General features: G+C 41.2%; 1 protein-coding gene across 1 annotated transcript in view; it reads right to left on the bottom strand.

Annotated features, from left to right (window-relative positions):
- LOC110170153 (serine/threonine-protein kinase 32C) overlaps positions 1 to 27,836 on the bottom strand; it is a 448,821-nt gene that overhangs the window by 122,129 nt on the left and 298,856 nt on the right. The window contains exon 3 of the mRNA XM_055162592.1: positions 22,100 to 22,251. Coding sequence (XP_055018567.1) covers positions 22,100 to 22,251 — 152 coding nt within the window. The remainder of the gene's footprint in view (positions 1 to 22,099; positions 22,252 to 27,836) is intronic.

The following is a 27,836-nucleotide window of genomic DNA, read 5'->3' as shown; positions in this document are numbered from 1 at the left end:
AGAGAGACAAAAGGAAGGAGTGTATCAATGTTCGAGAGCCTAGCGGTTATTTATGTTGCACTATCACATTTATATTGTTTTGACTTTGTGTTGGTGTGGGGGGGAAATGGGGGGCTTTTTTGTATTTGCTTTATGTTTTGTTTGAATATTGCACACCGTCTTTAATAAAAAAAAAAAAAATAAATTAAAAAAAAAACTCTGGTCAAATCTGCTCACATCTCGTACACGTTTACGTCGCATACATCACCGCCTGGCGTCACCACCGAGCCGCCTGGCATGCATACACAATCGAATTCCACACACTTTTGCGTCACCGTATGCACGCAGATTTCCTCCCGAAAACGCTCATCTAAACATGGAATAAAAAGTGAAGACGCGGCGCCACTTTTCCGTCTTCTGTTCAAACCGTCATATAAACGTGGCCTTAGACTTATCCGTCTTTGTGCTCATTTACGGTTGTTTTTATTGCTCAAAAACATATTGTTGCTGGAGCGGCGTCGCCTGTGGCTGTCTTCTGCTTGTTTCCACGGAAATATTTAGGTTTAATGCCATACATTGTAAAACATTCCAGACAAAGCATTCAAATCTCAATGAAGAAAAAAAAAACAAAAAAACAGCAGATCCTCCACTAGTAACATGATGGTTGCTGCTTCCATGGAGACCAATAAGTTAATGTCATACTGTGAAACATTCCAGGTAACGCAATGCAATCTCGATGAAGAAAAAAAAAACAAAAAAACATAGCAATTCTTCCACTATATAAAACTTGCATGACAATGTAAGTTTATTTTTTGTGGAGTTTCTATTCTAAGACCATATGCTGCACATTGGGAACACAGTGCAACAATTTCCAACTTTATTTTGCTCCTATTCTGAAATAAAGTGAACAGAGGAGCGCGTGTGAAATAGTCTCAAAGGTAAGCGCATGCATTGACTCATAGTTCAACCGTTCTATTGAAAAGCTCACATAGAGAAATATTGATTGCCGTCTGTCTGGGCTCTTTGTTGGTGCATTTCAAAAGGAAAACTTCAATATTACAACAAAATGCTTCTTTGACTTCGTATCAACACGTCAATACAACTTGTACAGCCCAAACCTGAGAGACTATTCACTTTGAAGTACAAGTCAAGTATTTGAATATCAAGTACATGCTGAGAATATAAAGGGCCAGTATTTCACTATTGTCTGATCTGTTAGAATGTTGTTTCCTCATCAAAAATATATCTGGGGTTGTGTTTTTGTTTCATTCACACATGTTTAACACACAAACTCGCATATATAGACTGATTTCTTCTCTTAAACAGAAAACACACAGTTCCACCTTATGATGTCATGTGGTAAAACAGGAAGTGCTCCACTGTGTTTTTAAAATCCACGCATCTTCACTAGAATCGTTTGGATTATTTCAAACCTGGAATTGCCAATCCCTACAAAACAAAAGGTAGAAGGCAGCTGTTAACTTGAAAAATACTACTGCAATGACATCACAAGGCAGAACAGAGCATTTTGAGCTTTGGAGATGTAGACAGACTAATAAACCAAGATTACTCAAACCTGTGTGACTGAAACAAAACACAACTCCAGGTCTGTTTTGACAAGGAAACAGCATTCCAACATGACTAAAAGGCCAAGCCCCGGGGTTTGAAAATGACCACCCATTTAAGTCAATGGGCCCAGCTCAATGGTGCATGACTCCAGATTCGCCTTTAGCCCAGTGAGGTACTTCCGGTGGCTCTGGGCTGATTGAGTATGTGCAGTAGTTCTCTTTCCTCACGTGAGCACCATGGATCTATTAAAATAATAGGAGAGGATATTGCTGCTTGTAGCTGATTCCAGTTGACGTAGTGGTCACTCACTGGTACTACAGCAACAAAAATCCACTGGGCCGAGAGAGGATTTTTCTCCTAGAGCACAATGTAATCACAAACTGATTGTGTTCGGCTGATAGGGCACCTACAGCTTTCAACAATGTCAGGTTTTGTGAAGATTTTTACCTATTTTTAGATCATAAACTTTTTCTCAGCTCAAAATCCTTCAGTTGTCTTAAAAAACGCTTTATAATCATTCGCTCCAACTCCGCTTTGCTCTGCTCTAGCTCCTCTCGCTCTGATTGGTCAAAGTGATCACGTGATACACCAGACCGTGCTCCATGCGTACGCTCGTGTGCCTGTGGGAGAAAAGAGCACCGCTGCACATGCTCAATCGGCCCAGAGCCACCGGAAGTACCTCGCCGGGTTAGGTACGAATCTGGATGAGCAATTGACCTCTGCCCATTGACTTGAATGGGCGGCCATTTTTAGACCATTTTAGGCTTGGTGGACACACATGAATGCGGATAAGTGCACGCACTGATCACGGTTTTGTGTGAGCGAGAGGAGTTAGATCGGACCAGAGCGGAGCCAGAGCTAACAATGATAAAGCGTTCTTAAGACAACTGAAAGATTTTGAGCTGAGAAAAAGTTTATGATCTAAAAATAGGTCAAAATCGCCACAAAATCTGGCATTTTTGAAAGTTGTAGGCACCCTGTCAGCCGAACATGAACAGTTTGTGATTACATTGTCGTCTATGAGAAAAATCCTTTCTCGGCCAGAGGGATTTTTTCTGCTGAAGTACCAGTGAGTGACCACTAGGCCAACTGGAGGCAGCTACAAGCAGCAAAGCCCTATCCAGTTATTTTAATAGACCCATGACGCCAACACATGCGAGCACACACGAAGCGCGCAGTCTCGTGTATCACATGATCGCTTTGACTAATCACAGCGAGAGGAGCTAAAGCGGAGCCAGAGCGAACTATTATAAAGACTTTTTTATGACAACTGAAGGATTTTGAGCTGAGAAAAAGCGTATGATCTAAAAATACGTAAAATTGCCACAAAATGCGACATTTTTTGAAAGTTGTAAGTGCCCTGTTAGTCGAACACGAGCAGTTTGTGATTATGGTCTATAAGAAAAATCCTTTCTTGGCCAGAAGGATTTTTTCAGCTGAAATTCCAGTGCGTGTCCACAACGCCAACTGGAGGCAGCGACAATCAGCGACACCCTATCCAGTTATTTTAATAGATCCACACTGAAAGCTCACAAGAATCCATTACGTGTAATATAGGACCTTTAAAGGACTGAGAATTTAAAGGGCATAAAAGCAAAACTTTACTCTTACAACTGAGTTAAACAAATATATTTTAAAAGCTCCAATGTGGGTGGGCACAGACAGCTTAATGGCTTGTTTTTGGTCTTTGTAAATGTCCACTTTTATGCATTAGTGCCTCGACAATTTAGCCTTGGCATTTCATATTATATAATTTAAAGCGGACCTATTGTTCAGAATGGACTTTTCAGAGCTTTTAACCATGTTATAGTTGTTTTCTCTTCTCATTTACCTTCTCAAAGTTGTATTTAGTGTGATTTGTGCATGTTTGAGCAATATTTATACTTCTGGTTTTAAGACAGGAGGCCATTTTTAAACAAATGGAGAAAAAAAAAACAAAAAAAACAAAATGCTATTCGCTTTGACATTTAGAGTCAAGAGCGGTTCTAGACATGGGCCAACAGGGCATTTCGTGGGAGGCGGTATGAGCTCCACTTAAAAAGAAAAAGAAAAAAAACAGGAAAAAAAAAATAGCAACCGTCTCACTTTTTTGCTTTCACTCTAGTTTTTTTCAGTTGTATATAAATTGTAAACTGGTGTGAAACTTACCGCTTGTTAAGTTAAATTCGCACCCGTTACCCGCCCGTGTCCATGATAAATCGGGGTCAGCCCATTAGTCCGACAGCCCAATAGTCCAGGACTAAACCAGGACTGAATTTACGCCGTGTCATTAGTGGATTATAAATATATACACGCTGCAACCACAGAGCTGATTGCCAGAACCACCCCAGGACTAAACCAGGACTAAACCAGGACTAAACCAGAACTACCCCAGGACTAAACCAGGTCTAAACCAGTGTCATTAACATAAATATATACACGCCGCAACCACCAATCTGATCACCAGGACTTCACCAGGACTGAACCAGGACAGAACCAGAACTAAACCATGTCTAAGCCAGGTCTAAACCAGGACTGAACCAGCTCTAAATCAGGTCTAAATCAGGACTAAACCAGGTCTAAACCAGGACTGAACCAGGACAGAACCAGAACTAAACCATGTCTACACCAGGTCTAAACCAGGACTGAACAAGGTCTAAATCAGGACTAAACCAGGTCTAAACCAAGAATTAACCAGGTCTAAACCAGGACTAAACCAAGAATTAACCAGGTCTAAACCAGGACTAAACCAAGAATTAACCAGGTCTAAACCAGTGTCATTAGCATAAGTATATACATGCCGCAACCACCAAGCTGATCACCAAGAGTACACTAGGACTGGACCAGGAATAAACCGGGTCTAAACCAGGACTGAATCAGGACTAAACCAGGTCTAAACCAGGTCTGAACCAGGTCTAAACCAGGACTGAATCAGGACTAAACCAGGACTGGACCAGGACCTAACCAGGTCTAAACCAGGACTGAACCAGGACTAAACCAGGAGCGCAGCCGCCAAGCCAATCACCTCTGCTGATTAGTTTTATGTAATAAAAACACTAAAGTCTCTCTCAGCCTGGTCCATTATTTTGGGAAAAGACCGGAACATGGCACTTGTTTCCAGGGCAATGGACGACCTGGATGCGCAGCAAGTATTTTTCCCCAATTTGTTGTTCATTTGATTCCCTTGACCCGTCCGTGTGTAATCACTACCCGCCTGTAAAATTCCATAACATTAAAACCCGCCCGTTTCAGGAACTACGACCTGGTGCAGGACTCTGATCTGACCTGTAACTTGCCCTAACGCCTTGATATGTTTAACGCTATACTGCGAAACATTCCAGGCAAAGCAATAGCATCTCCATGGAAACAAACAGGTGGCATACCCTTTGTTACACAGTGCACCTTTATTAAACAATTCAAACCATTCCTGCGCCGTACGACTGTGTTACGAGATAGGACTTCATCATCTCTGAATTAACTGGGTATATTTCTGCAATAATTAGGTAACATCTCCTGCTCCCTAACGCTTTAATCTGTAACATAAAACTCAATCTGGCTGAAAACGTCCCTTTTAAATGGCAATCGTGTGTTTTCTAATGTCTCAGGGCCATACGATCGCGCTCCTGTCTTCATTAGAAAGAGTTGGTGATGAGTAGAGCTTATGTAAAACGTGCCCTCAAGTCCTTCATCTTTCTGACGGATTGGCTTCACCTGCTGTGAGGGGGGTAATGGCACATAATGATCCCAGGCTTCCCCATTTCAATCCGCCATAATGCATTCTCCCTTTGTTCCTAATCTGTCATCATTCTAGAGTCATTTCCTCGACTTTTTGCTTTCAACTTGGGGAGCATCAAAGAAATGAGTTACACAGTTCTGTTTAGGTTTGAGGAAGTCATGACAAAATGTGCTCCCATCAGAGGTTTGTTTTGTGTATTTATGTCCTGTTGACAGGATTAAACTTGCTTTTGCTTTGTGTGTTTGGTTTTTATGCTTTATTCATTTGTTTATTCAGAGTGATGGCATTTTAGAACCGTTTTGCCAGGCCCGTCGACAGAAATTTGGGGCCTGGGGCAAGAAGCCTTACAAGGGCCCCCTCTAAAATAATTTAATAGGAAGAGAGTCCAATTCTGGCTCCCCTAGAACCTGTCTCATAATAGTAAGATGAATTCAAATGACTCAAATTAAGAATATTTAACATGATTTGATTTAACAAGTACAATGACTGTATTTTTCGGACTATAAGACGCACTTTCCTTTAATTTTATAAATCTTATAATGCGATGCGCCTTAAATATTAATTTTGGTTGTGCTTACCGTATTTTACAGGCTATTAGGCGGTCTGAACTTTTTCACAAATAAACCGCACCGGACTTTAAACAGTTGGATGGGTCAGTGGGACTTTGTTTGTGGCGTTCACTGTGACTCTGGGCTTTGTTCAGTTGTGGCGTGTAGGTCTGGGACCGCCGGATTGTCGGCGTGTTCGCAGTGACTCAGTTGTTCAGTTGTGGCTCAGAGTGGCACGTTGGACTCGTTTTTTGGTTCGTTCCTCCGTTCCATTCCCCGTTCACGTGGAGTGATGAGTGTGTCTGCTCCGTGCGAGCTTGCGTGCGCTGCAGGTGGTGTGGCTTTTTTGATGGGGTTAGAGGCTTAAGAGCGCGCCTAATAGCCCGGAAAATACGGTACTGACTTCGAACCGATTTTATGTGGTACACGGTGCTCAAAAATCTGTCAGAATGTTTTAGTACGACTTTGGTAAACTACGAAGCCGCACCGCTTGATGGATTGTCGGAGCATTACAGCTACCGCAGTCAGGAGCCTCGCAAAGTAAAAGAATCATGTCCTTTAGTCCAACAGAAACTGCATCATTGCACAAGGAGCAAGCTGTTTTTGCAGCGCTTATAGTTCATGCACATTACTCATGTGATTTTAAGTTTTGTTTATGTAAAACATAAACAAATGTGCACAAAGCTGCATTAAACACATTATTACTCAATGTATATTTGAGTCATCCCATAGGAAATAAAAAAACAAACTTAACTGCGCCACCCACGTTCACATTCATAATACACATTCATCAAGACAGGGAGGCGAAACCTGGCGAATTACCCCTTGATCTGCCAATGGATCGTGGACACCTGGACTAAGGGATCAGTCTCAAGTGTCCGTTTGTTTCACTTAATGTGCCTTATAATCTGGTGCACCTTATAATCTGAAAAATATAATATCTGCCAATGGAATTTTTCTAGTTTCAAGCAAAATAAGATTTTGTTGAGTTATTTTTCTTATATTGTGTGTAAAAAGTGTTTTTCCCATTTTAAGTACAAAAAACTTGTTCCACTGGGAGATAAGTATGTGTAATTTTTACTGAAAACAACACTTCATTAATTCAAGTACTTTTAACTAAGCAAGATTTTACTTTTTGCACTGTGATGTGAAGTACTTAAAATGATGCCTGTCAAAAGGAAACTGAAACCCAAAACAGTGGAGCTTTAGGTTAATGTTATGGGCCCTAGTTGTATTCACACCACAGATCAGGAGTCACCAAACTTTTTTTCTCCGGGGGCCACATTATCGCTCCTGACTGTGATGAGGGTCGGGGTCGGGTCGGCCGTATAACAGAATTGAACGACCCTGAAGACGCAGATTATATTGTTTGAAAACCGCCACACTTTCTTTACATATCAAACAAACAGCGCTGTCCTTACGCTGAATAACAAAATAATTGGTTGTCCACTGTTCTTTGAAAACTCTGCATTCTCTGTCAAGATTTCGTACTTTAACACGAGCCATTTTACTGTCCTTAACTGCACTACAGAGCTCTGCGTTGTGACTGTCACTGTTTGATGTCGAGCTTGTCAGGGAAAGAAAATTTGGCGGCAAATGTAAATACATCATATAATTATTTAAATATAAAAACATCATATAAATATAATTTTTAAGTGACAAAAATCAACAAAATACAATATGCAGAAGTGTTATTATTTGCCAAAAAGTAATTATTAAAAAAAATAGGCCACCACCCACTCATTATGCCCCATTAACAATTTTGGGAATAAAACAAATCAATTCAAAACGTACCTAATACAAACCTATCAATCAAGCATTTCCTATTTATTTGAGGTGGGAATGGGTTTTAAGATCCCGGACGAGCCCCCAATTTGTTACGACCCAGCTCGTTGGGGTGAGGGAAGTAACAAAAATAAAAACCAAGATGTAAAATGGAATAAATTAAATAATGATTAATTAACAGGAAGGTAAAAGGTAAATTAACAAAAGACAAATATATATATATAGAAAACAACCTAAACTTAGAAACAGAACAACAGAATAAACAGTTTTGTGCCACAAAAGGGGGCACGCGGCCTTACAAAAAAACGAGTGGTAAAATTAAGGGACACACACTAAACTAAACACAAGTTCCCCAAATTAAACCAGATAAGCCCACAAACAGATTCGAGTGACCAAATAAAAAAAAGGCACAAAACAGGACTAAACTAAACTCCACACAAGAACACAAAATGGCATATTGGTCCCCAAGGCCAGCAGCCCCGAACAGGTGCTGGTAGTCTCCTTAAGTCAGGCCCCACCAATCACAGACCAGGGCTCCCACGGCAGGAATCAGGAGAGTTCAGCAAAAATCACACAAAACAAGTTAGAACTAAAGGCCTGGGCCGTAACAACAACTTTTGTGAATTGCTTCATAAGGCGAGTTCGAGTGGTGGGGGCAGAGGGGCTGTGGGGCCGGTCAAAGGGGCGTGGAGGGCCTGGAGTCGGACCGTGGGCCTTAGTTTGATGACCCCTACCATAAACTGTATGGAAGTGGACTAAGGGAGTGTGATTTCACCCGTAACGTTCAACTCCAGCCCAGTGAAGTCAATCGAGGCTGGTATTTATCGGCGCGAATTAGAAGCCGAGTTTAATATTTGGAAACCGGAGTGAGCAACCAAAGAACCAATCAGGAGCGAGGTTATTGAAGGCACTCACCACTAGTTTGGCAGGAGGTGGGCACTGTATTCATCAATCAAACCTGTCCCTAGCAGAAGACGACCTCGAGGGGGAAAGAGGGCACCTGATTGATCTGTTGTCACTGTTTATATCTTCATTTACGACCAAAATAGCTAAATAAAAACATCAGGATCATGCAGTTTAAACCTCACATTTTTCAATAGAAATTATGTAGAACCAGACCAGAGAAGGAACCAACTCCCGCCTATATACACTCACTTTCTATTAGCAGGCAAGCTACATATGGGTCAAAAAAAGTATGCTGTACGTGTTTAGATCTCCTCTGTTGATCAAGTAAACCGTAGTATATGAAATTGTTCAGATTGTTTTACTGGAGGCTGTAATCTTCTTATATATAAAGATAGCTCTGAACACTATTCTTTCATATCCCATGTGGATTTATCCCAAAAACTCAAACAATAAGCCAGGACTGTGCAGGACTTGATCCTTTGTGCTCATCCAGAGTTCCACTGCAGTGTCACCAACTGCTTTTATTAAGTCCCCTGGGCTTATTTTGAGGATTCAGGGCAAGGGTTTTGTGTTTAACATAATCCTCTGTCAGGCTCTGTCTAAAACTGATTTTTAAGTTGGGTGACTAGATTATGAATAGTATTTCACTGTTACTGTCTGGGCCGTCAATGTCAATGTTTGAATTTGGATGAGACGCTTACGGGCTTAAGTATATTTCACCCATATATCTCACTCCAGTCTCAGTGAAGAGACTGGAGCATCTGGCATAAAAACATTAACCAAATCTTGACAAAGGAAGCATTGGTGGCACAGCGGCTGAGTGTCTAGTACCTTCACAACAAGAAGGTCACAGGTTCAACTCCTGGGCCAAGCTTGTGTGGAGTTTGCATGTTTTTCTTGTGTTTCAGGGGCTGGGCTGGTGTTACCTAGTGTCTCCACTCAATTTAATTTCTCTCCAGCGACTAGTTCAGGAATCGGAATAAACTAGATGTTTCGCAAAAACCCCAGAAGTGCGAGTTCAGGCACCAGCCAATCAGCAAAGAACCATACATTCTGTGTTGGCAACAATTCCCAAGATCGAGGATTTAAAGCCGGAACAAAGGCTACGTTCAGACTGCAGCCTGAAGTCACCCAAATCCGATTTTTTGGCCCCTATGTGACCTGTATCTGATCTTTTAATGACAGTCTGAACGACACAGATCCGATTTTTTCAAATGCGACCCAGGTCACTTCAATATGTGCTCCTGAATCAGCTACATATCTGATCTTTTGACATGCGACTTCAGTCTGAACGGCCAAAGAGCATTCATCCACCTACACGTTATCAACAAGCCACAAACGTCACTATTCTGCGCTGAAGTAGGCGAAAATTGTTAATGAACTCCGTGTCACTGAAGTGAAGCACATCACCACTCACCACTCTTGACTACGTCTCCACATCCACACGTTCCTTTTAACAGACGTCGCTGCTGCTGTCCCACAAAACACCACGGCCAAAAACCTCGTCCTTCTCCTTCTCAATCTCCTCCTTAAAACAAGTAAGTTGTTCATGTTCTGGCTCAGGTACGAGAGGAAATTTAAAATCTCCAGGTGCTCAATGCTCGCGTTCATGTTTGGGCAACTTCCATAAACACAGAGCACGCTCGCTGTGGTTGACGTCATTGTGTCTCCAGTGCACATGCGGGACACTTTCAGACCGTTTACTGTTCACACTGGGGATCACATACAAGTCGCATTTAATTGGAAATGTGAACAACCTCGCAAAAACATCGAATTTCACAAAAAAATCTGAATTGAGCATTAAGCCCTGCAGTCTGAACACAGCCAAAGAGAATGTTTGGTGAGTTTTATCAAGAGGAAAGACGTTATTGCCCTTCTTCTTACAGGATTTGGGAAAAGCTTAATATATTAGTTAGCCCCGTTAGTGGCACATTACATACGTCACGACCAAATAGCAGTGACTGGTTAAATAAAAAAAGTACCCACCTACCGTCGAGCGAACAAATCCTAATGCTGCGAGGTTAGACGGTTTCCACGAAGTGAAACCGGCTGATGAATCAAGCTACCAGTTTACCCCATCAACCCAAAACATGCACCACAGATCAAATCCTTCAGCTAAGACAGTCCTGACAAGCCTTAATAAGTCTTAATTTTACCGCTGAGCACATTTACTTCAGTGGGTTTGATCACAGTCGGTCGGCGAGCCCAGTGTCGGGAACTACACCAGAAGTTGTCATCACCTGTTTCCAAACATCTTCTATTTTGTGACCATGGACCTGGATATTTTTATACTGCCAGAAAGAAACTTATACTGGAAGGAAATGTTCATGTTTGTTTTGTTTCTGGCCACATACAGAAGCACAGTCCCAGAGAACTAAAGGACACTGGTGGAAGGGCCTTTACCTTTTGGTTTTAATGATTACCGCAGCAGGCCTACAGATTAACTATTCTACATGTGTCCACCTTTTTGTTCATCAGATCTCAATTCATCCTAATCGTGCTCTTGTAGCAGTGCCAAGTATCTACAGGCGACACATTCTTCAACAAGATTACCCCAGAAACAGCAGGATCCCCTGTGTGTGTGCTCTCTGATCTGGTGCCTGCTTTAAACCCATCATTTATCAACACGCTGCCAGAATAATTTAACCCGGACCTACGCGATCTGTGGTACACCAATGTTAAGTGAATTCTAGAGATATAATGAAGATGCATAATGGTTCATTCAGGTTTAGACACAATTAGTTGTCACAGGAGAACATTTTCAAACTCGATTTCAAAACTAAGGAATACACTCGACACTCAATACCGATACGATAACAGAAAACACACTCTTTCTTAGACAATAGTGTGATTTTCAACATTAAATCACAGTACTTTTTTATATTACCATGTTGTCTTATATCTGTGTAATCCCTCAGTCGTCCAGGTAAGTGTTTACTACTAGAATACTAATCTATGTGGTCTTATTCTTGTTCTGATACAGTTCAAGATCATTCTAAAGCGATTGAGGAAAGGTTTATTTCTGTCCTGTCAATGCAACTTTTTTGAGTATTGACACCTGCTCAAATGAGTATCTAGTATATTTTATTATCTATTAGTGTCTGATTTTCAATACGTTTGACAATTGTGGACACAATTGAGTAGCCAGGCTGGCGCCACCTAGTGCCTCCGCCCAATTTCATTTCTCTCCAGCGACGAGGTCAGGAATCAAAATACAATAGACGGTTCGCAAAAACCCCGGAAGTCCAAGTTCGGGCACCAGCCAATCAGCGAAGAGTGATATATTCAGTGTTGTAAACGATTCCTGAGATTGAGGATTTAAAGCTGGAACAAATAGAATGTTTGGTGAATTTCATCAAGGGCAAAGATGTTATTGTCCTTCTTCCTACGGGATTTGGGAAAAGTATACCAGTTAGTCCTGTTAGCGGCGCATTACATACGTCACGACCAAATGGCAGCGATTGGTTAAAAAAAAAAAAAGTACCCGCCTACCGTCGAGCGAACGAATTCTAACACTGTGAGGTCAGACGGTTTCTACAAAGTGAAACAAAGCGACACCGGCTGATGAATCAGGCAACAACTGAGGGGGTTATGTGCTCTAATGTATGTCTTGGTTGTGACAACGGAACGAAACTAATCGAACGTCATCTCCCCACGCAGTTAAAAGAAACATTATGGACAGTTTTAAATCATGATATCATTAAAATGAAAATACAACCACACGTTCATTTGTGCTGAGCAAACAAATTTAGATATCAATAAATTGTAATATTAGATTAGGTCCTTATGCGCTGCAGATTTTTTAAATGACGGTAATGAAATGAAAACCGTTGTTACTTTTTGATACCGCGGGATGCCATAAAATCCGTGTATCATTCGTTCATTCGTTTTTCAATATAAAACCAAAAATAAGAAAACGAAAAAACAACAGTTTTCTTCGTTATTTGTCTCCAAAACCAAAATGAAAAAACGGATAATGATTCGTTTTTTCAGTTTTCAATTTTGTGTTTAAATGAATGGAAAAAACTCCTGGTCTTGTCTCGGTCTCGGTCTCAGGCCCGCTCTGGTCCCAAGTCTGGTCCCAGTCTCACCACATACGGACTGAATCAGGACGGATCCAGGTCCGAGACCAGACCGAGACCAGAGCAGGACTGAGACCACGGAAGTCACGTAAACGGGAAACGGCCGTTATCCATTTTTTTTCCATTCTTCATTTAAACCACAAAATCGAAAACTGAAAAAACGAATCATTATCCGTTTTTTCATTTTGGTTTTGGAGACAGATAACGAAGAAAAACTGTTGTTTTTTCGTTTTCTTATTTTTGGGTTTTATATTGAAAAACGAATGAACGAATGATACACGGATTCCATAACACCGATTACCGCCCAATCAACGTTCAATCTGTTGCCTTCTGTCACCATACTGAATCATTATTACACTGAGGAGCACTTGAAGAGACTTGGAGATAAAAAGAGAAAAGGAGTGAAAGAGAGAATTGGGGAGAGTGAACGTGAGAGGAATAGAGGGATAGAGAGAGAGAGGGGGTACGTGGGAGACAGAAATAGAGAGATAGAAAGAGAGAGGAAGACTGTAGGGCAGAGAGAGAGAGGTGAGAGAGGAAGGAAGAGAAGTAAAGAGAGAGTAGAGGGACATAAAGAGAGAATAGTGAATGGGAGGAATAGAGAGAGAGGGGGGGATAGAAAGAGAAAAGGAGTGAAAGAGAGAATGGAGAGAGGTGAACGTGAGAGGAATAGAGGGATAGAGAGAGAGGGGGTACATGGGAGAAAGAAATAGAGAGACAGAAATAGAGAGAAAGACTGTGGGACAGAGAGAGAGAAATAAGAGAGAGAGAGGAAGGAAAGGAAAGATAGAGAGATAGAAGGAAGGAGAAGTAAAGAGAGCACAGGACAAATAGTAGGATATTAAGAGAGAGAGAGACAGAAAGAGAAAAGGAGTGAAAGAGAGAATGGAGAGGTGAATGTGAGAGGAATAGAGGGGGGGCATGGGAAACAGAAAAGAGAGATAGAAATAGAGAGAGAGACAGTGGGGTAGAGAGAGAGAGGGATAGAAAGAGAAAATGAGTGAAAGAGAGAACGGGGAAAGGTGAATGTGAGAGGAATAGAGGGATAGAGAGAGAGGGGGGTGCATGGGAGACAGACGGAGGGATAGAAAGCGAGAAGGAGAAAGAGATGGAGATGGAGAGAGGAATAGTGTGTGAAAAGACTGTGTGGCAGAGAGAGAGAGAGAGAGAGAGAGATGAAAGAGGAAGGAAGCGAGAGATAGAGAGAGAGATAGAAGTAAAGAGAGAAGAGGACATAAATACTGGGAGAGAGAGTGAGAGACAAGAGATGAGAGAGGAAGGAAGAGAGAGAGAGAAGTAAAGAGAGTAGAGGACAAAAATAGTTGGATATATATAGAGAGAGAAAGAGAGAAATAGAAAAGAAGTGAAAGAGAGAATGGGGAGAAGGGGAGAGAGGTGAATGTGAGAGGAATAGGGAGAGAAAAAGAGAGGGGTACAAGGGAGACAGAAATAGAGGGATAGAAATAGAGAAATAAAGGAGAACGAGATGAAGAGAGGAATAGTGGGACAGAAAAAGAGAGAGAGTGGAGAAGAGAGAAAAACAGAGGAATAGGAAGAGAGAGAGAGAGAGTGAAAAAGATGAATGGAGAGAGGTGAACGTGAGAGGAATAGAGGGATAGAGAGGAAAAAGAAAGATAGAAATAGAGAGAGAAGCTGTGGGTCCAGAGAGAGACGAGAGAGGAAGGAAGGGAGAGATAGAGAGATAGAAAGAGAAGTAGAGAGAGGTGGGAATATAAATAGTGGGATAGAGAGAGTGAGTGAGAGAAGACTAGAAAGAGAAAAGAAGTGAAAGAGAATGAGAAGAGCAAATGTGAGGAATAGAGGGATAGAGAGAGAGGGGAGCATGGGAGACATGAATAGAGGGAAGAGAGAAGGAGAAAGAGAGATGGAGAGAGGAATAGTGGGACAAACACAGAATGATAGTGGGAAAGAGAGAAAAATAGAGGGATAGGAAGAGAGAGAGAGCGTGAAAAAGATGAATGGTGGGAGGGGAACGTGAGAGGAATAGAGGGATAGAGATGGGAAACAGAAATAGAGATATAGAAATAGAAATAGAGAGAGAGATTGTGGGGCAGAGAGAGAGAAAGATGGAAGAAGAGAGAGAAAGAAAGAAAGAAAGAGAGAGAGGGAGGGAGGCCGCTGTGTCAGAACAAAGTGAGGACATTTTAATGAGCGTACATAGTGGCGAGTGTATTTTTTATAGAGTGAGTCCCAGAGGAGTCAGAGCCTGCCAAAGCCTTCTGTGCTAGTTTTCCTGTGTCTCCATCTCCAGCTCTGCAGCACAACGATACTAGTGTGTGTGTGTGTGATGCTAGTGTGTGTGTGTGATGCTAGTGTGTGTCGTAGCCATGTGTGTGATACCAGTGTGTGTAATAGCAGCATGGATGTGTAATAATATCTGGAATTTATTGGCCCGAATTGCCTAAAACGTTTCTTTCTTCCTGAATATTGGCCTTAGCTCCTCCCACCATGTGACGTCACAGACCAATCAGAGCGCGAGCTGCTAGATCGGCGCGAGCGTGGGGTCAGAGCGAGGCCGGACCGTAGAACTGTAATCAAATCCTGAAGATGAATCCATGATAGCGCCGGGTTGTTTTCAGTGGCCTGTGCTCATTGGTTAGACGGATTCATCAGACGGTTTCATTTTGTGGAAACTGTCTGACCTCGCAGCATTAGGATTTGTTCGCTTGATGGAAGGCGGGTACTTTTTTTATTTGACCAATTTCTGCTATTTGGTCATGAGGTATGTAATGTGCCGCTAACTAATTATATGAAGCTTTTCCCAAATCCCGTAGGAAGAAGGGCAATAACGTCTTTCCCTTTGATAAATTTCACCAAACATTCTCTTTGTTCCGGCTTTAAATCCTCGATCTCGGGAATCGTTGCCAACACAGAATGTCTGTCTTCGTCTACATCCATCTCGACGCTTTGTTTACTGTTGTGTTGTACCACAAAAGGGACAGACATGGCTTCACAGATCTTCGCTGATTGGCCAGTGTGCGGTCTACAACTTTCAGGGTTCTTGCATCTAGTGTATTCTGATTCCTGATCTAGTCGCTGGAGAGAAATGAAATTGAGCAGAGGCACTAGGTGGAGCCAGCCTGGTTACATTGGTGCTTGGGCCCCAAAAGAAATTTCTCTTTCACTTTTACTTCCTCAATAAGCTCCTCCCACCTGTGTGACGTCTGTAACATGTACGGCGTGGAGCTTTTGGACCAATCAGAGCGAGAGCTGCTCGAGTGGAGCAACTGCGGGCTCAGAGAGGGGCTAGGTTAAGGCTTACGAAGATAACTTTTAGGCGTTTTGAGGATTTAAGTTTATGTTGTGAAAATAGAAAAGAATCCCTACAAAATTTCGATGTCGAAACATGGGCAGTTTGAATTCCCATAAAATACATTGTGCTTCTATGGGAGAATTCTTTCTGGACCTAAGTTTCTGGGAGCTGCAGTACCTGGAATGGCCACTAGTCAGTCTCGAGCCAGGACAGAGGAGGAAAGGCTTATCTAGTTTTTAATATAGATCCACAGGCTAGACCAAACCTTACGATTTAACTTTTGTTTCATATTTTCTCTTCATATTGTAAAAACACAGAAGAATCCATACAAAATCTGACTTTTGTGAAAGCTATTGATGCCTTGACAACTGAACAAGAGTCGTTTAAGGGCTTGTTTACACAGGAAGGCTTGGTAAAAACAACAAAATATTTTACCGGAAGTGCTTTTCATTTAGATGGTGATGGCATTTTTGGGGCTTAAAAACGCAAAAATGTGAAAACACCCTCCAGAGTGGAAAAGTTGAATACACTCCGCTGTAGCGTTTCCGTCTACACTGCCCAAGACGCAAAACTCTGGTCAGATCTGCTCACGTCACGTACATCACCACCGAGCCGCCTGGCATGCATACCAAATCAAATTCCACACACTTTTACGTCACCGTACGCACGCAGATTCCCTCCTGAAAACACTCGTCTAAACACGGAATAAAAAGCGAACACGCAACACCACTTTTACGTCTTCTGTTCAGACCGTCATCATATAAACGTAGCCTAAAATTCCCAAAAATGCACTGTGCTGTGTGTGCAAACTCTCACACCTCCCACAATCACACAAAACCGTCACTAATCATTTTATAAAACTACAGCGTCAACACCAACTCTGAAACTATCGTACCACAGGACAATAAAGGAAATTTGATTGGATTAAAGTGTGTATTACAGTTTTTTTTTATGTTTTTTTTTTTTATAATTCTCAAATTTTGACTGAATTTGGTTGCAGTCACAGTAAAGCAAACGACAATCAGCATGCCAACGCGCACTTCCTGATTTGTAATTCGATTCAGATAGCGCCCAGCTGACTTGTTTGGATCTCAAGAGCTGCTTATACAATATATCTGTACTGCGGCAAGAAAAACTTTACTCAATTACGTGGAAAAAAAGTCAAGTACCTGCCCTTTAAAATAACCAAACCAAATTAGGAGTGAAGTCCTTATGTAACACCGAGTAAATGCTACGCCAGTCCCCAATTACATTTAGAGTCCCGTTTGGAGATGAGTGTTAAATAATGAACAGGCTCACCCACATCTCAGGCCCAGGGGAACAGCAGGTCTTTAAAACCAATGTAATTATCAAACGTGCACTTCAACATCAGAATTAGCGAACCAAAATAGTCCTTAACTCAACATGTTTTAATAAGCGCTGGGGTGAAAAAAGAAATTGGAGTCAGGTTTGTAATAAAACTTTTCCAGAACTGCCAAATTAAAACACATACTTGTATTTGAGCAGAAATGGTCTTACACAGTATTTTGTACAAGCAACTCTTGAGGTAATAAGTCCACTGCGTGCTGTCTGATGATCAGGAAGTGTACATTAGCATGCTAGTTGTTGGAGGCAAAACTCTGCGTATGCATAAGATAAATGAGGAATTACTTTGGACCACTACAAACTGTTTAAAATGAAGTAGGACTAGTTACGTTTTTTCGCATTTTTGCCATTATTGTGTGTGCAGTGTGCGATTATTAAAGGGACAGTCTGGATTTTTTTTGGACATAGGACCTAATTTCCTAGTGAGCCAGAGTGTTGGAGACGTGCGGAGACACTTTTTAAAATATTCCATCCAGTCCTTGTATTTGCAGAGGTCGCTGGTGCTAGGCTAGTGCATGTCAATGGCCATAGTTATCCTGCCACTAAAAACAGTCTTACCCACTCCACAAAACACCCGAAGCAAATCTATTATTACACCAGACTGTCCATGTAAATGTCTGTGTTGATAGAATAATGTTATGAAATAAACCTAACCTTGCATCGCATGAATCGTCGCATGTTGAGGGACTATTTTCTCATATATCAGTCCGCCGATGCCGAGCTTTGTATCAGGAAGAACAACTCGCTGCTGCTGCTCAGACATAAATCCTTCAAATGCAAAGGTGGTTTTACATTAAAAATTATTCTATCAACACAAACATTTACATGGACAGTCTGGTGTAATAATAGTTTTGCTTCGGGTGTTTTGTGGAGTGAGTAAGACTGTTTTTAGTGGCAGGATAACTATGGCCATTGACATGCACTAGCCTAGCACCAGCGACCTCTGCAAATATTTAAATATTTTAAAAAGTGTCTCCAACACTCTGGCTCACTAGGAAATGAGGTCCTAAGTCCAAAATTCCGGACTGTCCCTTTAATAATTGCACACAGCACATGCAATAAATGCAAAAATGTGAAAAACAGAACTAGTCATACTTTGTTTTAAACTGTTTGTAGTGGTCCAAAGTAGTCCTTTGTTTATTTTATGCATGTGCAGAGTTTTGCCATCAACAACTAGCTCATTTTCTAGTTATCTTAGGTCCAAAATTCCGGACTGTCCCTTTCAGGTACACTTTATTTTCTCTATAATGAAATTTGTCCTCTGTATTTGACCCATCTGCCTATATAGGATGACCAGATTTTCAGTATAAAAACTGGGACATCCTTGTTTTTTTCTGGTGGTTGGTAATAATAAAATTGTGAAATTAGTGCATAATTAAGGAAAATTGTTGTGCAGGGACCATTCATGACTAACATGTGAGTCAATATTGTCACATTTTCTTTGTGTTTTAGTCATTTTAGGTAGTTTAAGACATGCACTAGCCTAGCACCAGTGACCTCTGCAAATACAAGGACTCAATGGAAAATTTAAAAAAGTGTCTCCACACGTCTCCAACACTCAGGACCTAATTTTCTAGTTAGTCAATGTCCAAAATTCCGGACTATCCCTTTAAGATACACTTTATTGTCTCTGTAAAGAAATTTGACCCATTATTCAATACCTCTAGGATTAGGGGGCACCACTGTGCTGCTCATCTAGTGTGAACAGATTTTCAATATAAAAAACTGGGACATCAAGGACTGGATGGAATATTTTAAAAAGTGTCTTCACACGTTTCAAACACTCTGGCTCACTAGGAAGTGAGGTCCTATGTCCAAAATTCCAGACTGTCCCTTTTAGGGGTGCTCACACTTTTTCAACATGCGAGCTACAAAATGACCAAGTCAAAAAGATCTACCTAATACAAAGCCAAGCAAACTGCACTGAAACACTCTGTGCCCCTTTTTTGGACCCTCACCCACAGTTTGAGAACCCCTTCTTTAAGAGAACTTCCTCTGGCACTTTAAACAAAACTGTGAAAAAAGTAAAGGAAGATTTTTAAACCTGTTTTTTAAAGTTCCAAACTGGAGTTGCATTCTTTTCTGGTTTTGCAGTGATATTTACCAGCCTCTGCACGTTTACCAAACCAAACGCACATCGTGACAAACACAGATGCATTTGTGCACTTTTGTTAGACAAACTTCAGCCAAATGTGGCAGTAGGTCTGTTCCGTAGATCCGCTCTATGCTGTAGACCTGCTTTGTGCCAACACTGTAACACAAATTTAGACTCGTTTTTGCTTCACGTTTGGTCTTGCTCTTCTAATCAGCCGCACTGTGGGAGGGGCTTGTGTTCGCTGTACGCAGGAAGGAGCGAGAGCGTGAAAAGGCGAGGGGCGGCGTGCTGACGTGAGGCAGATGGACAGGTAGGATGTTTAGGAAGTTGAACCTGCCCTGTGATGCACGCTGGTACACGAGGGCACACGCTGTCGCAGACGAGCCGTGCGTAGGGAGCGTGTGTGTTTGTGATGTGCCGTAGAGGCTTTGCGGGTTTCAAATGAGCGCACAGGCTGCACTGAGACACTCCTGCACCCCAGTACAAGTTTATTGCCAACAGCAGCGTCCGTAATGAAATATGATCGCACTTGTTGAGTGTCAGACCTCGAGTGAGAGACAAGACCAAGTCCAAACGTGAGTCCGAGACGAGTACTAAGACACGGCAATCTACCCACATGACCTTGACGATCGACTGGTAGATCGCAATCAACGTTTTGTGCACCCCTGGTCCCTTTAATAGAATGTAAGATTGCAAAGCGCTTGCCTGCAAATAGTGACTTAAAGGTCCTGTTGATGCATCACTCGCGGTCACACTTGGTCTTTTATTTATTTCTGTTCTATTTGTGTGGAGCTTATGTTGCTGTGTTGTCTAGTCTTTCTGTTAAAACATGTGATCTCTGTCCCAACACAAATTTCCATGGGAGACAATAAAGGATTATCTTACCTTATCTTATTTTTAAGACAGTAAATACATTACCTTTAATACGATCTGTTCTAAAATGTGCACAAACTGAGTTCATTTTGTAAAGGCTGATATAACTAATGCCATATTCTCTTTCACAGTCATTGTAATTCTTAGCTTTTGGCATCTTTCAGGCTTTCATGTTAATTGGGATACAAAATGAACCCTGAATTTGCATAACTTACTGTAATTATAATAACACTTTGATATTAGAATAAACCTGGAACATTGCACCACTACTGTATTTTTATCCTTCTCGCAACCAAAGTTTTCATTACCTTGCGATAGTCCATTAAAACTTTCACAAAACCAGTACGAATACATGCACTTTTTTACTTAAAACATTAAAATAAACTCTTTTTTTTTGTTCAAATACCTGACAAAAATGATACTCACACATACCACATTGAATCTAGTCTAATGTAAACTAATATAGACACCGAAGTAAAGATGAATTAACTGCTTAAAGCTCTCATTCTTCACTGTCAGGTCTAGAGTAGGAATTTCTACAACATCTCTGCCCTGGAAAAACCGATAAGACAGGACAATTACCAGCATTAAATGGGGGTGAAGAATGAGGACAGACATTCAACAAATTGGGGAATTAATGTCTCGAGGCCGAGGTAGAAACAGAGCGAAGCGTATAGACCGAGACCAAACCATAGTGCCGTAGTGCAGATCAAATAAAGAATCGTATGGGCAGTGACTTATTCTTACTAATGTCCAGTGTTGGGAAGGTTACTTTAAAAATGTATTCCCCTACAGATTACAGATTACATACCCCAAAATGTAGTTTGTAACATAATCCATTCAATTACTTAAAGTGAGTAACGTAATCTGAATACTTTGGATTACTTGGTTTTCTGTAGAGAAGCAAAGACGAGGAAATCTTCACATGAAAAGACAATAAAAAAAACCCAGACTTTACTTAACCATATTAAAAATATGATTGATAGAAGAGGAGGAGACATGGTCTGCACAGCATGATTTAGACCTGTTAAATCCTGGTTTAGACCTGGTTTAGTCCTGGTTTAGTTCTGGTTTAGACCTGGTTTAGACTTGGTTTGAACCTGGTTTAGACTTGGTTTTAGTTCTGGTTTTAGTCCTGGTTTAGTCCTGGTTTAGACCTGGTTTAGACCTGGTTTTAGTCCTGGTTTTAGTCCTGGTTTTAGTCCTGGTTTAGACCTGGGTTTAGACCTGGGTTTAGTCCTGCTTTAGTCCTGCTTTAGTCCTGGTTTAGACCTGGTTTAGACCTGGTTTAGACCTGGTTTAGACCTGGTTTTAGTCCTGGTTTAGTCCTGGTTTCGACCTGGTTTCGACCTGGTTTTAGTCCTGCTTTAGTTCTGGTTTAGTCCTGCTTTAGTCCTGCTTTAGTCCTGGTTTAGTCCTGCTTTAGTCCTGGTTTAGACCTGGTTTTAGTCCTGGTTTAGTCCTGGTTTAGACCTGGTTTTAGTCCTGCTTTAGTCCTGCTTTAGTCCTGCATTAGTCCTGGTTTAGTCCTGGTTTAGACCTGGTTTTAGACCTGGTTTTAGACCTGGTGTCCGGCAATGAGTGGAATTACCGAAAAAAAAAAAAAAAAAAAAAAAAGGGAATACCCCGAAATGTGAAAACAGGAAAATACCACCATGTAATCCATTTATTTCAACGAAGTAACTGTAATCCAATTACCACTCACTGAAACAGTAACTGTAACTGTTACTCATAATTTGTACTCTGATTACATAACTCCGGTACATGTAATCTGTTACTCCCAACACTGCTAACGTCACGTACAAAATTAGACACGAGCAGCAGTGAATAGTGGCACATTGTTACAAACATATAAACTATTGTGCTACTACCAAAGACACATATAAATAAAGCTTAGTGCATATTTACCAGAGGTTGACTAAAAAGACGTGCTCGATCTCCTGCAGGATCTCCAGTTCTCTGAAGACGTTCCGCACCTCGTCTCTCTCGATGCACTGCTGCTTGTTCATGTACTTCATGGCGTACATCTTCTCCGTGTCCCTCTTCTGGACAATGCACACCTAGAAAAACAAGAAAAGACATAAAAAATGCATTAGTGATGTACAGATACTATAGGGCAGGGATCTCCAACCTTTCGCGTCCGGTGAGCTTCCTTTACAAACCATTACCATTTCAACGTTTGTAAGAAATTGATTTGATATAAGCCTTAAATGTACAGTTCGATGCATATAAAACATTAAACCCTTATCAATTTATTAGTGCACAAAGTTCAAAATAACACATTTACAGTGGTAATGAATCAAATTTGAGTTGTGCAGTTAGTGCAGATTTTATGGAGTGTACCTAGTCTGCAATGGTCAGTATCTATCAGAGCTGCTTAAGGCCTGGTTAAGACCTGGTTTATTCCTAGTTTTGTGGACCAGTTTTAGTCCTGGTTTAGTCCTTGTTTTATCCTGGGTTAGACCTCATTTAGACCTTGTTTAGTGCGGCTCTTGTGTGTTACTGGTTTGCAGATGTCAGTATTAGATGTGCTTTGGGCCTGGTTTAGTCCAGGTTTAGTCCAGGTTTAGTCCTGATTTTTTAGAATTTTAGTCCTGGTTTACTGCAACTCTTGTGAAGTATTCTTGGTCTGCCTTGTTTAGGTTTTTTTTTTTTTTTTTTTGCCTTATTCATTTAGGCCTGGTTTTGTTTTGGTTAATTAATTCCTTATTTAGGCCTGGTTTAGTCCAGGTTTAGTAGTTTTAAATTATTTTAGTCCTGGTTTAGTGCAGCTCTTATGAAGTATTCTTGATCTGCTTTGTTCAGTTTTTTACCTTATTTGTTTAGGCCTGGTTTTGTCTTGGCTTATTCCTCATTTAGTCCAGGTTTAGTCCAGGTTTAGTCCAGGTTTAGTCCAGGTTTAGTCATGGTTTAGTCATGGTTTAGTCATGGTTTAGTCCCGGTTTTTAATTATTTAGTCTTGGTTTAGTGCAAATTTTGTGAAGTATTCTTGGTGAAGTAAACTTGTTCAGTTTTTTGCCTTATTTGTTTAGACCTGGTTTTGTCTTGGTTTCTTCCTCATTTAGTCCAGGTTTAGTCCAGGTTTAGTCCAGGTTTAGTCCCGGTTTAGCCAGGTTTAGTCCCGAATTTGTATTATTTTAGTCCTGGTTTAGTGCAACTCTTGTGAAGTATTCCTGGTCTGCCTTGTTCAGTTTTTCGTCTTATTCGTTTAGACCTGGTTTTGTCTTGGTTTATTCCTCATTCAGGTCTTGGTTTAGTCCTTGTTTATCCCTTGCTTAGTCCAGGTTAAGACTTTTCTTATTTCTAATTTCATCCTGGATTAGCCCTGTTTTAGTCCTAGTTTAGAGCAGCTCCTGCGTCGTGGTCAGTTTCTAAAATAAGCCGCTCTTTGCAATTGTCTCTTAAATTAGAAACATGTTTTGCCAAGTTGCAGCCTTTTTAAGCAGTGATGCAGAAATGGTACAGTAGTGAACAGGTGCCAGGTGCACGGGGGGATGGAGGCAGCTGGAGTCTGTAAAACTTGATCATGTCCCTGGTCTCACATGAGGCTGGAGAAGAGCAGGGGCTGTGGGGCTGAGGGACTCTGCGCACTTCCCTTTAATCTCCACAACAGCGTCTCCCTGTGAAGCGACATGCACTAAAAGCACTGCAGGCTCTTCTCCGCTCTACAGCCTGACTCTGTAAAACCACACACATTTTTCAGGCGGGGAAAATAGTTCAAAAATATATTTATATATGGAACCAGGGCTCATCTTGTAACAACTCAAGCCGTTTTTTGGGGGAGTAGCGAGTTATTTAGAGCGAAAGTGCCTCAAAAAGTGTGTGGTTCAGTCTCATCTCTGACTAGTGTTTGCTGTATGTGTGTCCTTGGGCAAGACACTTCACCCAATGTATGTGATCTGCCAGTGGTCATTGATAGAAATCTTCAGCCATGTCAGTCAAGAGCTATAGAGGACTGATGCGTAAACAATTTACTGTTAATAATTAGTGACGGGCAAATGAGACGGAGCTCCGGAGCGCATCTCGTTCTTTTTGAAACAAACTGCTCCGAAGCGCTGCCTCGGAGCTCGTCTCGCAGCAGCACTCGAAGTGTCGGTCCCTCCCCCGACTGCTTCGCTCTGCGTGTCGATCGCTTCAGTGTATCGAAGCGTTTCATTGGCTCAGCGAACGTTCCGCTCTGCGATTGGTTCAGAGTGCTTCAGAGGGTTCAGCGCACTTCTGTGGTTTGACAAGCGCTAAACTGCGACAGTATAAAAGATGCACCAGTATTTCTTAAAAATGTTGGGTAGTGAGGAGTGTTGAGTGACGTTAGTGGTGATTTTGGCGACTTTTGGCATTTGTTTCATTTTCGATGACATCTACAAGTGGAAAAAAGCGATCCATGGTTTGGGATCACTGTGATCTAATTCCACCTGACAAGGTAACACCTATTTTCTTATTCACAGCTGCTATTTATGTTGCTCTTTACATATTATTTAAAATCATCATTATTATTATTGTTGTTGTTAGGTACGGTGTCACTCTGCACACAAGTATTGTCTTACACGAACAATACTTCATCGACGCTGAGACACCTGCGTGACAATGGTTAAATTTGTCCACTAGAGGTCAGTGTTTCTCCGAGGCCTCAGACACGTCGAACCATTTGAGACAATATTGCGACTGAGGTGTCAATGCTTCACGAGGCTCCATTCGCCCATCACTATTAATAATACTTCTACTTGCACTGTGTTTTAGCAATTAGAGGTGTGCAAAAGTATTGAAATATCGATAAATTGTATCATTTAATGTCATTAGGCCTATGAAAATTGTGTGATTTTAATTGTGTTGGGTTTGGGTTGGATTCGATCACTGCTCTGTCAGACGCAGATCGGGCTCAGACAGAAAAATTCGACCCGATCCACACTCAACCCTGGGCTGAGTTATTGTGAAAGAACTGAATAAAGTTTGACTTATCTGAGTGTTTTGCTTCACTTAATGTGCCTTATACTCCGGTGCGCCTTATGTATGAAAATAGACGAGAGAATTTAACATTATTGATATTGCGCCTCATAATCTGCTGCGCTTTATAGTCCAAAAAATACGGTACTCAATTATTTTGTCACAGTGCTACAGTTTGGCTTGTTTAGAAGAAGGAAATATGCAACACATTTGACATTTTCACTGTTTGGATCAGTAAAATGTTTGTGTTTCATATTAACTTTGCTCAAGAAGTGGTTTAACAAAGAGTTTTAGTATCACAGCCATGATTTAGCCTTTTTTTTTTTTTTATTAACCATATCAACTCGATTTGAAACATGTCGTATCGAACTGAAAATGCACTGTATCATATCGGTAACATCTTAATGATACCCAGTCCTAGTGGCGAAACTAAAACTTCTAACTCAATACCAATGCTAAAGAATAAACTCGATAGTCAATACTGATTCTGATACCATGATTGTAATAAAAACTTTTTATTTAGATGTGTGTAAGGTTCCTCAGTCTTCCAGGTAGAATCCATGGCAAAGGGAGAAGTTCAGTTTGTCAAGTGGACAAAACACTTTGTTTGTGGCTCTGTGTTTTCTTTTGGGTGGACCAGTTTCTGTCTTAAAGTGTTTGTAGGTTTTAAGACAGAAACTGGTTCACCCAAAGGACAAAACACAGAGCCACAAAAAAAGCAAGTGCTACATTGGAGAAACGAAACAGCCACTTCACAAGAGGATGTACCAACACAGACGAGAGAGCAACACAGGACCTCAGTCGGCTGTACATCTTGTTCTAAACAAAAATTGTCCAGTTGACAAATTGAACTTCTCCTTTTATATAGATGTACTTTCTTTTATATTACCATGTGGGTTTACATCTGTGTAATCCCTCAGTGGTCCAGGTAGGTTCTATAGTGGTCCATGTGCTCTTATACTTGTTCTGATACAGCTCAAGATCATTCTAAAGCTTCTCGGGAAAGGTTAATTTCTGTCCGGTGAATGTGACTTTTTTAGTTTTGACACTTGCTCAAATGAGTCTCGAGTTTTGATACAAATTTTTACATCAAATTGCATCTGATTTTCAATATTTTTGACAACTTTACTGTGTTACAACAATGAAAATTCCCAAACGTGAGATGAATAAAGGTTTTCTTATCAAGAGAGGGATATAGTCGCATTCTACAACATACTAACAACATGTACGAATAACAGAATTGCATCATTTTTGGTTCAGTATTTGAGCCCAAGCCATTTTGCAAACCTAAACGTAATATCGTTTTCACATTTTTGAGCCAGTCTCAGCGCTGTGATGATGAATGCTTTTTTTCCATGTAAACCCCACACTCCCCTAATGCACTGACACTGTGGTATCTCTAATGGAGCCCAGTCTCAGAGCTAACAGTGTTTATGGACAAACTAATCACTCATTATTTATTCATCAGGGCCGAGTTTGTGTTGGAAATAACCGTGAAAGGTCAAAGCTCGGACGCCGCTCTGGAGAGGTCAGTCATTACAGTAAAATTATGGGATAGACAGGGATGGGCTTATTATAGATATTATGGACTTGTTACGCGTTATATAACTATATGTTTGGTTTTGGTTTATTGGTACTTTGGAGTCGATGTCATCAACATTTTCCGGTCGGTGTGAAGCTAAAAGAAAGCACTACTCTGTCTGAATGTAGTAGCTCAAGTTGATAGAGCGTTTGTCCACTGCTCTGAAGGTTGGCAGTTCAAATCCCACTCTCAACTGAGCGGTCCAGTCCACTGACCCACAGGTTGTCGGTGTGGTACCAGGTCCCACAGATGAATGCTGTCGTTGTGTCCTTGGGCGAGACACTTGACCCACCTCGCCCATTACTGTCCTTGTGCGCTGGTGTTTGAATTTGTGAGTGGTTCCTTGTTGTAAAGAGCTTTGAGTGCCTTGAAGGTGGAAGTACTATATAAAAATTGACTACCGTATTTTCCGCACTATTAGGCGCTCTGGATTATAAGGCGCACTGTCATTAAATGGTCTATTTTCAAACTTTTTTACAAATAAGATAAGATAAGATAATCCTTTATTGTCTCCCATGGGAGAAATTTGTCTTGGGACAGGGGGTAACATGCTTTATCAAAAAACAGGACACCATAACACAAAGCACCACATAAACAAACACCATAAAACAAAGTAAATATGAGGCCAAGTATGACCACGAGTGATGCACCAACAGGACCCTTAAATTATCCTTAACAGGCCCTTGCATTCTTCTGTTCTATTAATTATTGCACATTCTCTAACCCTATGTGCAGTTTTGATTGCACATTCCCTAAGCCTTTTATAATTATTTTTTAACTGCACTATCTGAGTTTTAGTAAATAAACCGCACCGGACTTTAAACAAAACACAACAGTTGGATGGGTCAGTGGGACTTTGTTTGTGGCGTTCACGGTGACTCTGGGCTTTGTTCAGTTGTGGCGTGTAGGGAGGGTGCTGTCTGGGACCGCTGGATTGTCGGCGTGTTCGCAGTGACTCAGTTGTTCAGTTGTGTCTAGAAGTGGCACATTGCACTCGCTTTTTCATTTCGTTCCTCCGTTCGTCGGCGTGGAGGGATGAGTGTGTCTGCGGGTGTTTATCACTGCGCGGTCACTGTCTGCTCCGTGCGGCTTTGTAGTTTACTGAAGTCGTGCTGGGACACC

This window comes from Boleophthalmus pectinirostris, unplaced genomic scaffold (genome assembly GCF_026225935.1).
Source record: "Boleophthalmus pectinirostris isolate CB_2022bp ecotype Guang Dong unplaced genomic scaffold, ASM2622593v1 HiC_scaffold_5, whole genome shotgun sequence".
Taxonomy (NCBI): domain Eukaryota; kingdom Metazoa; phylum Chordata; class Actinopteri; order Gobiiformes; family Gobiidae; genus Boleophthalmus; species Boleophthalmus pectinirostris.
Note: the sequence above shows the minus strand (reverse complement) of the source record. Positions and strands in the feature narration are given on the sequence as shown.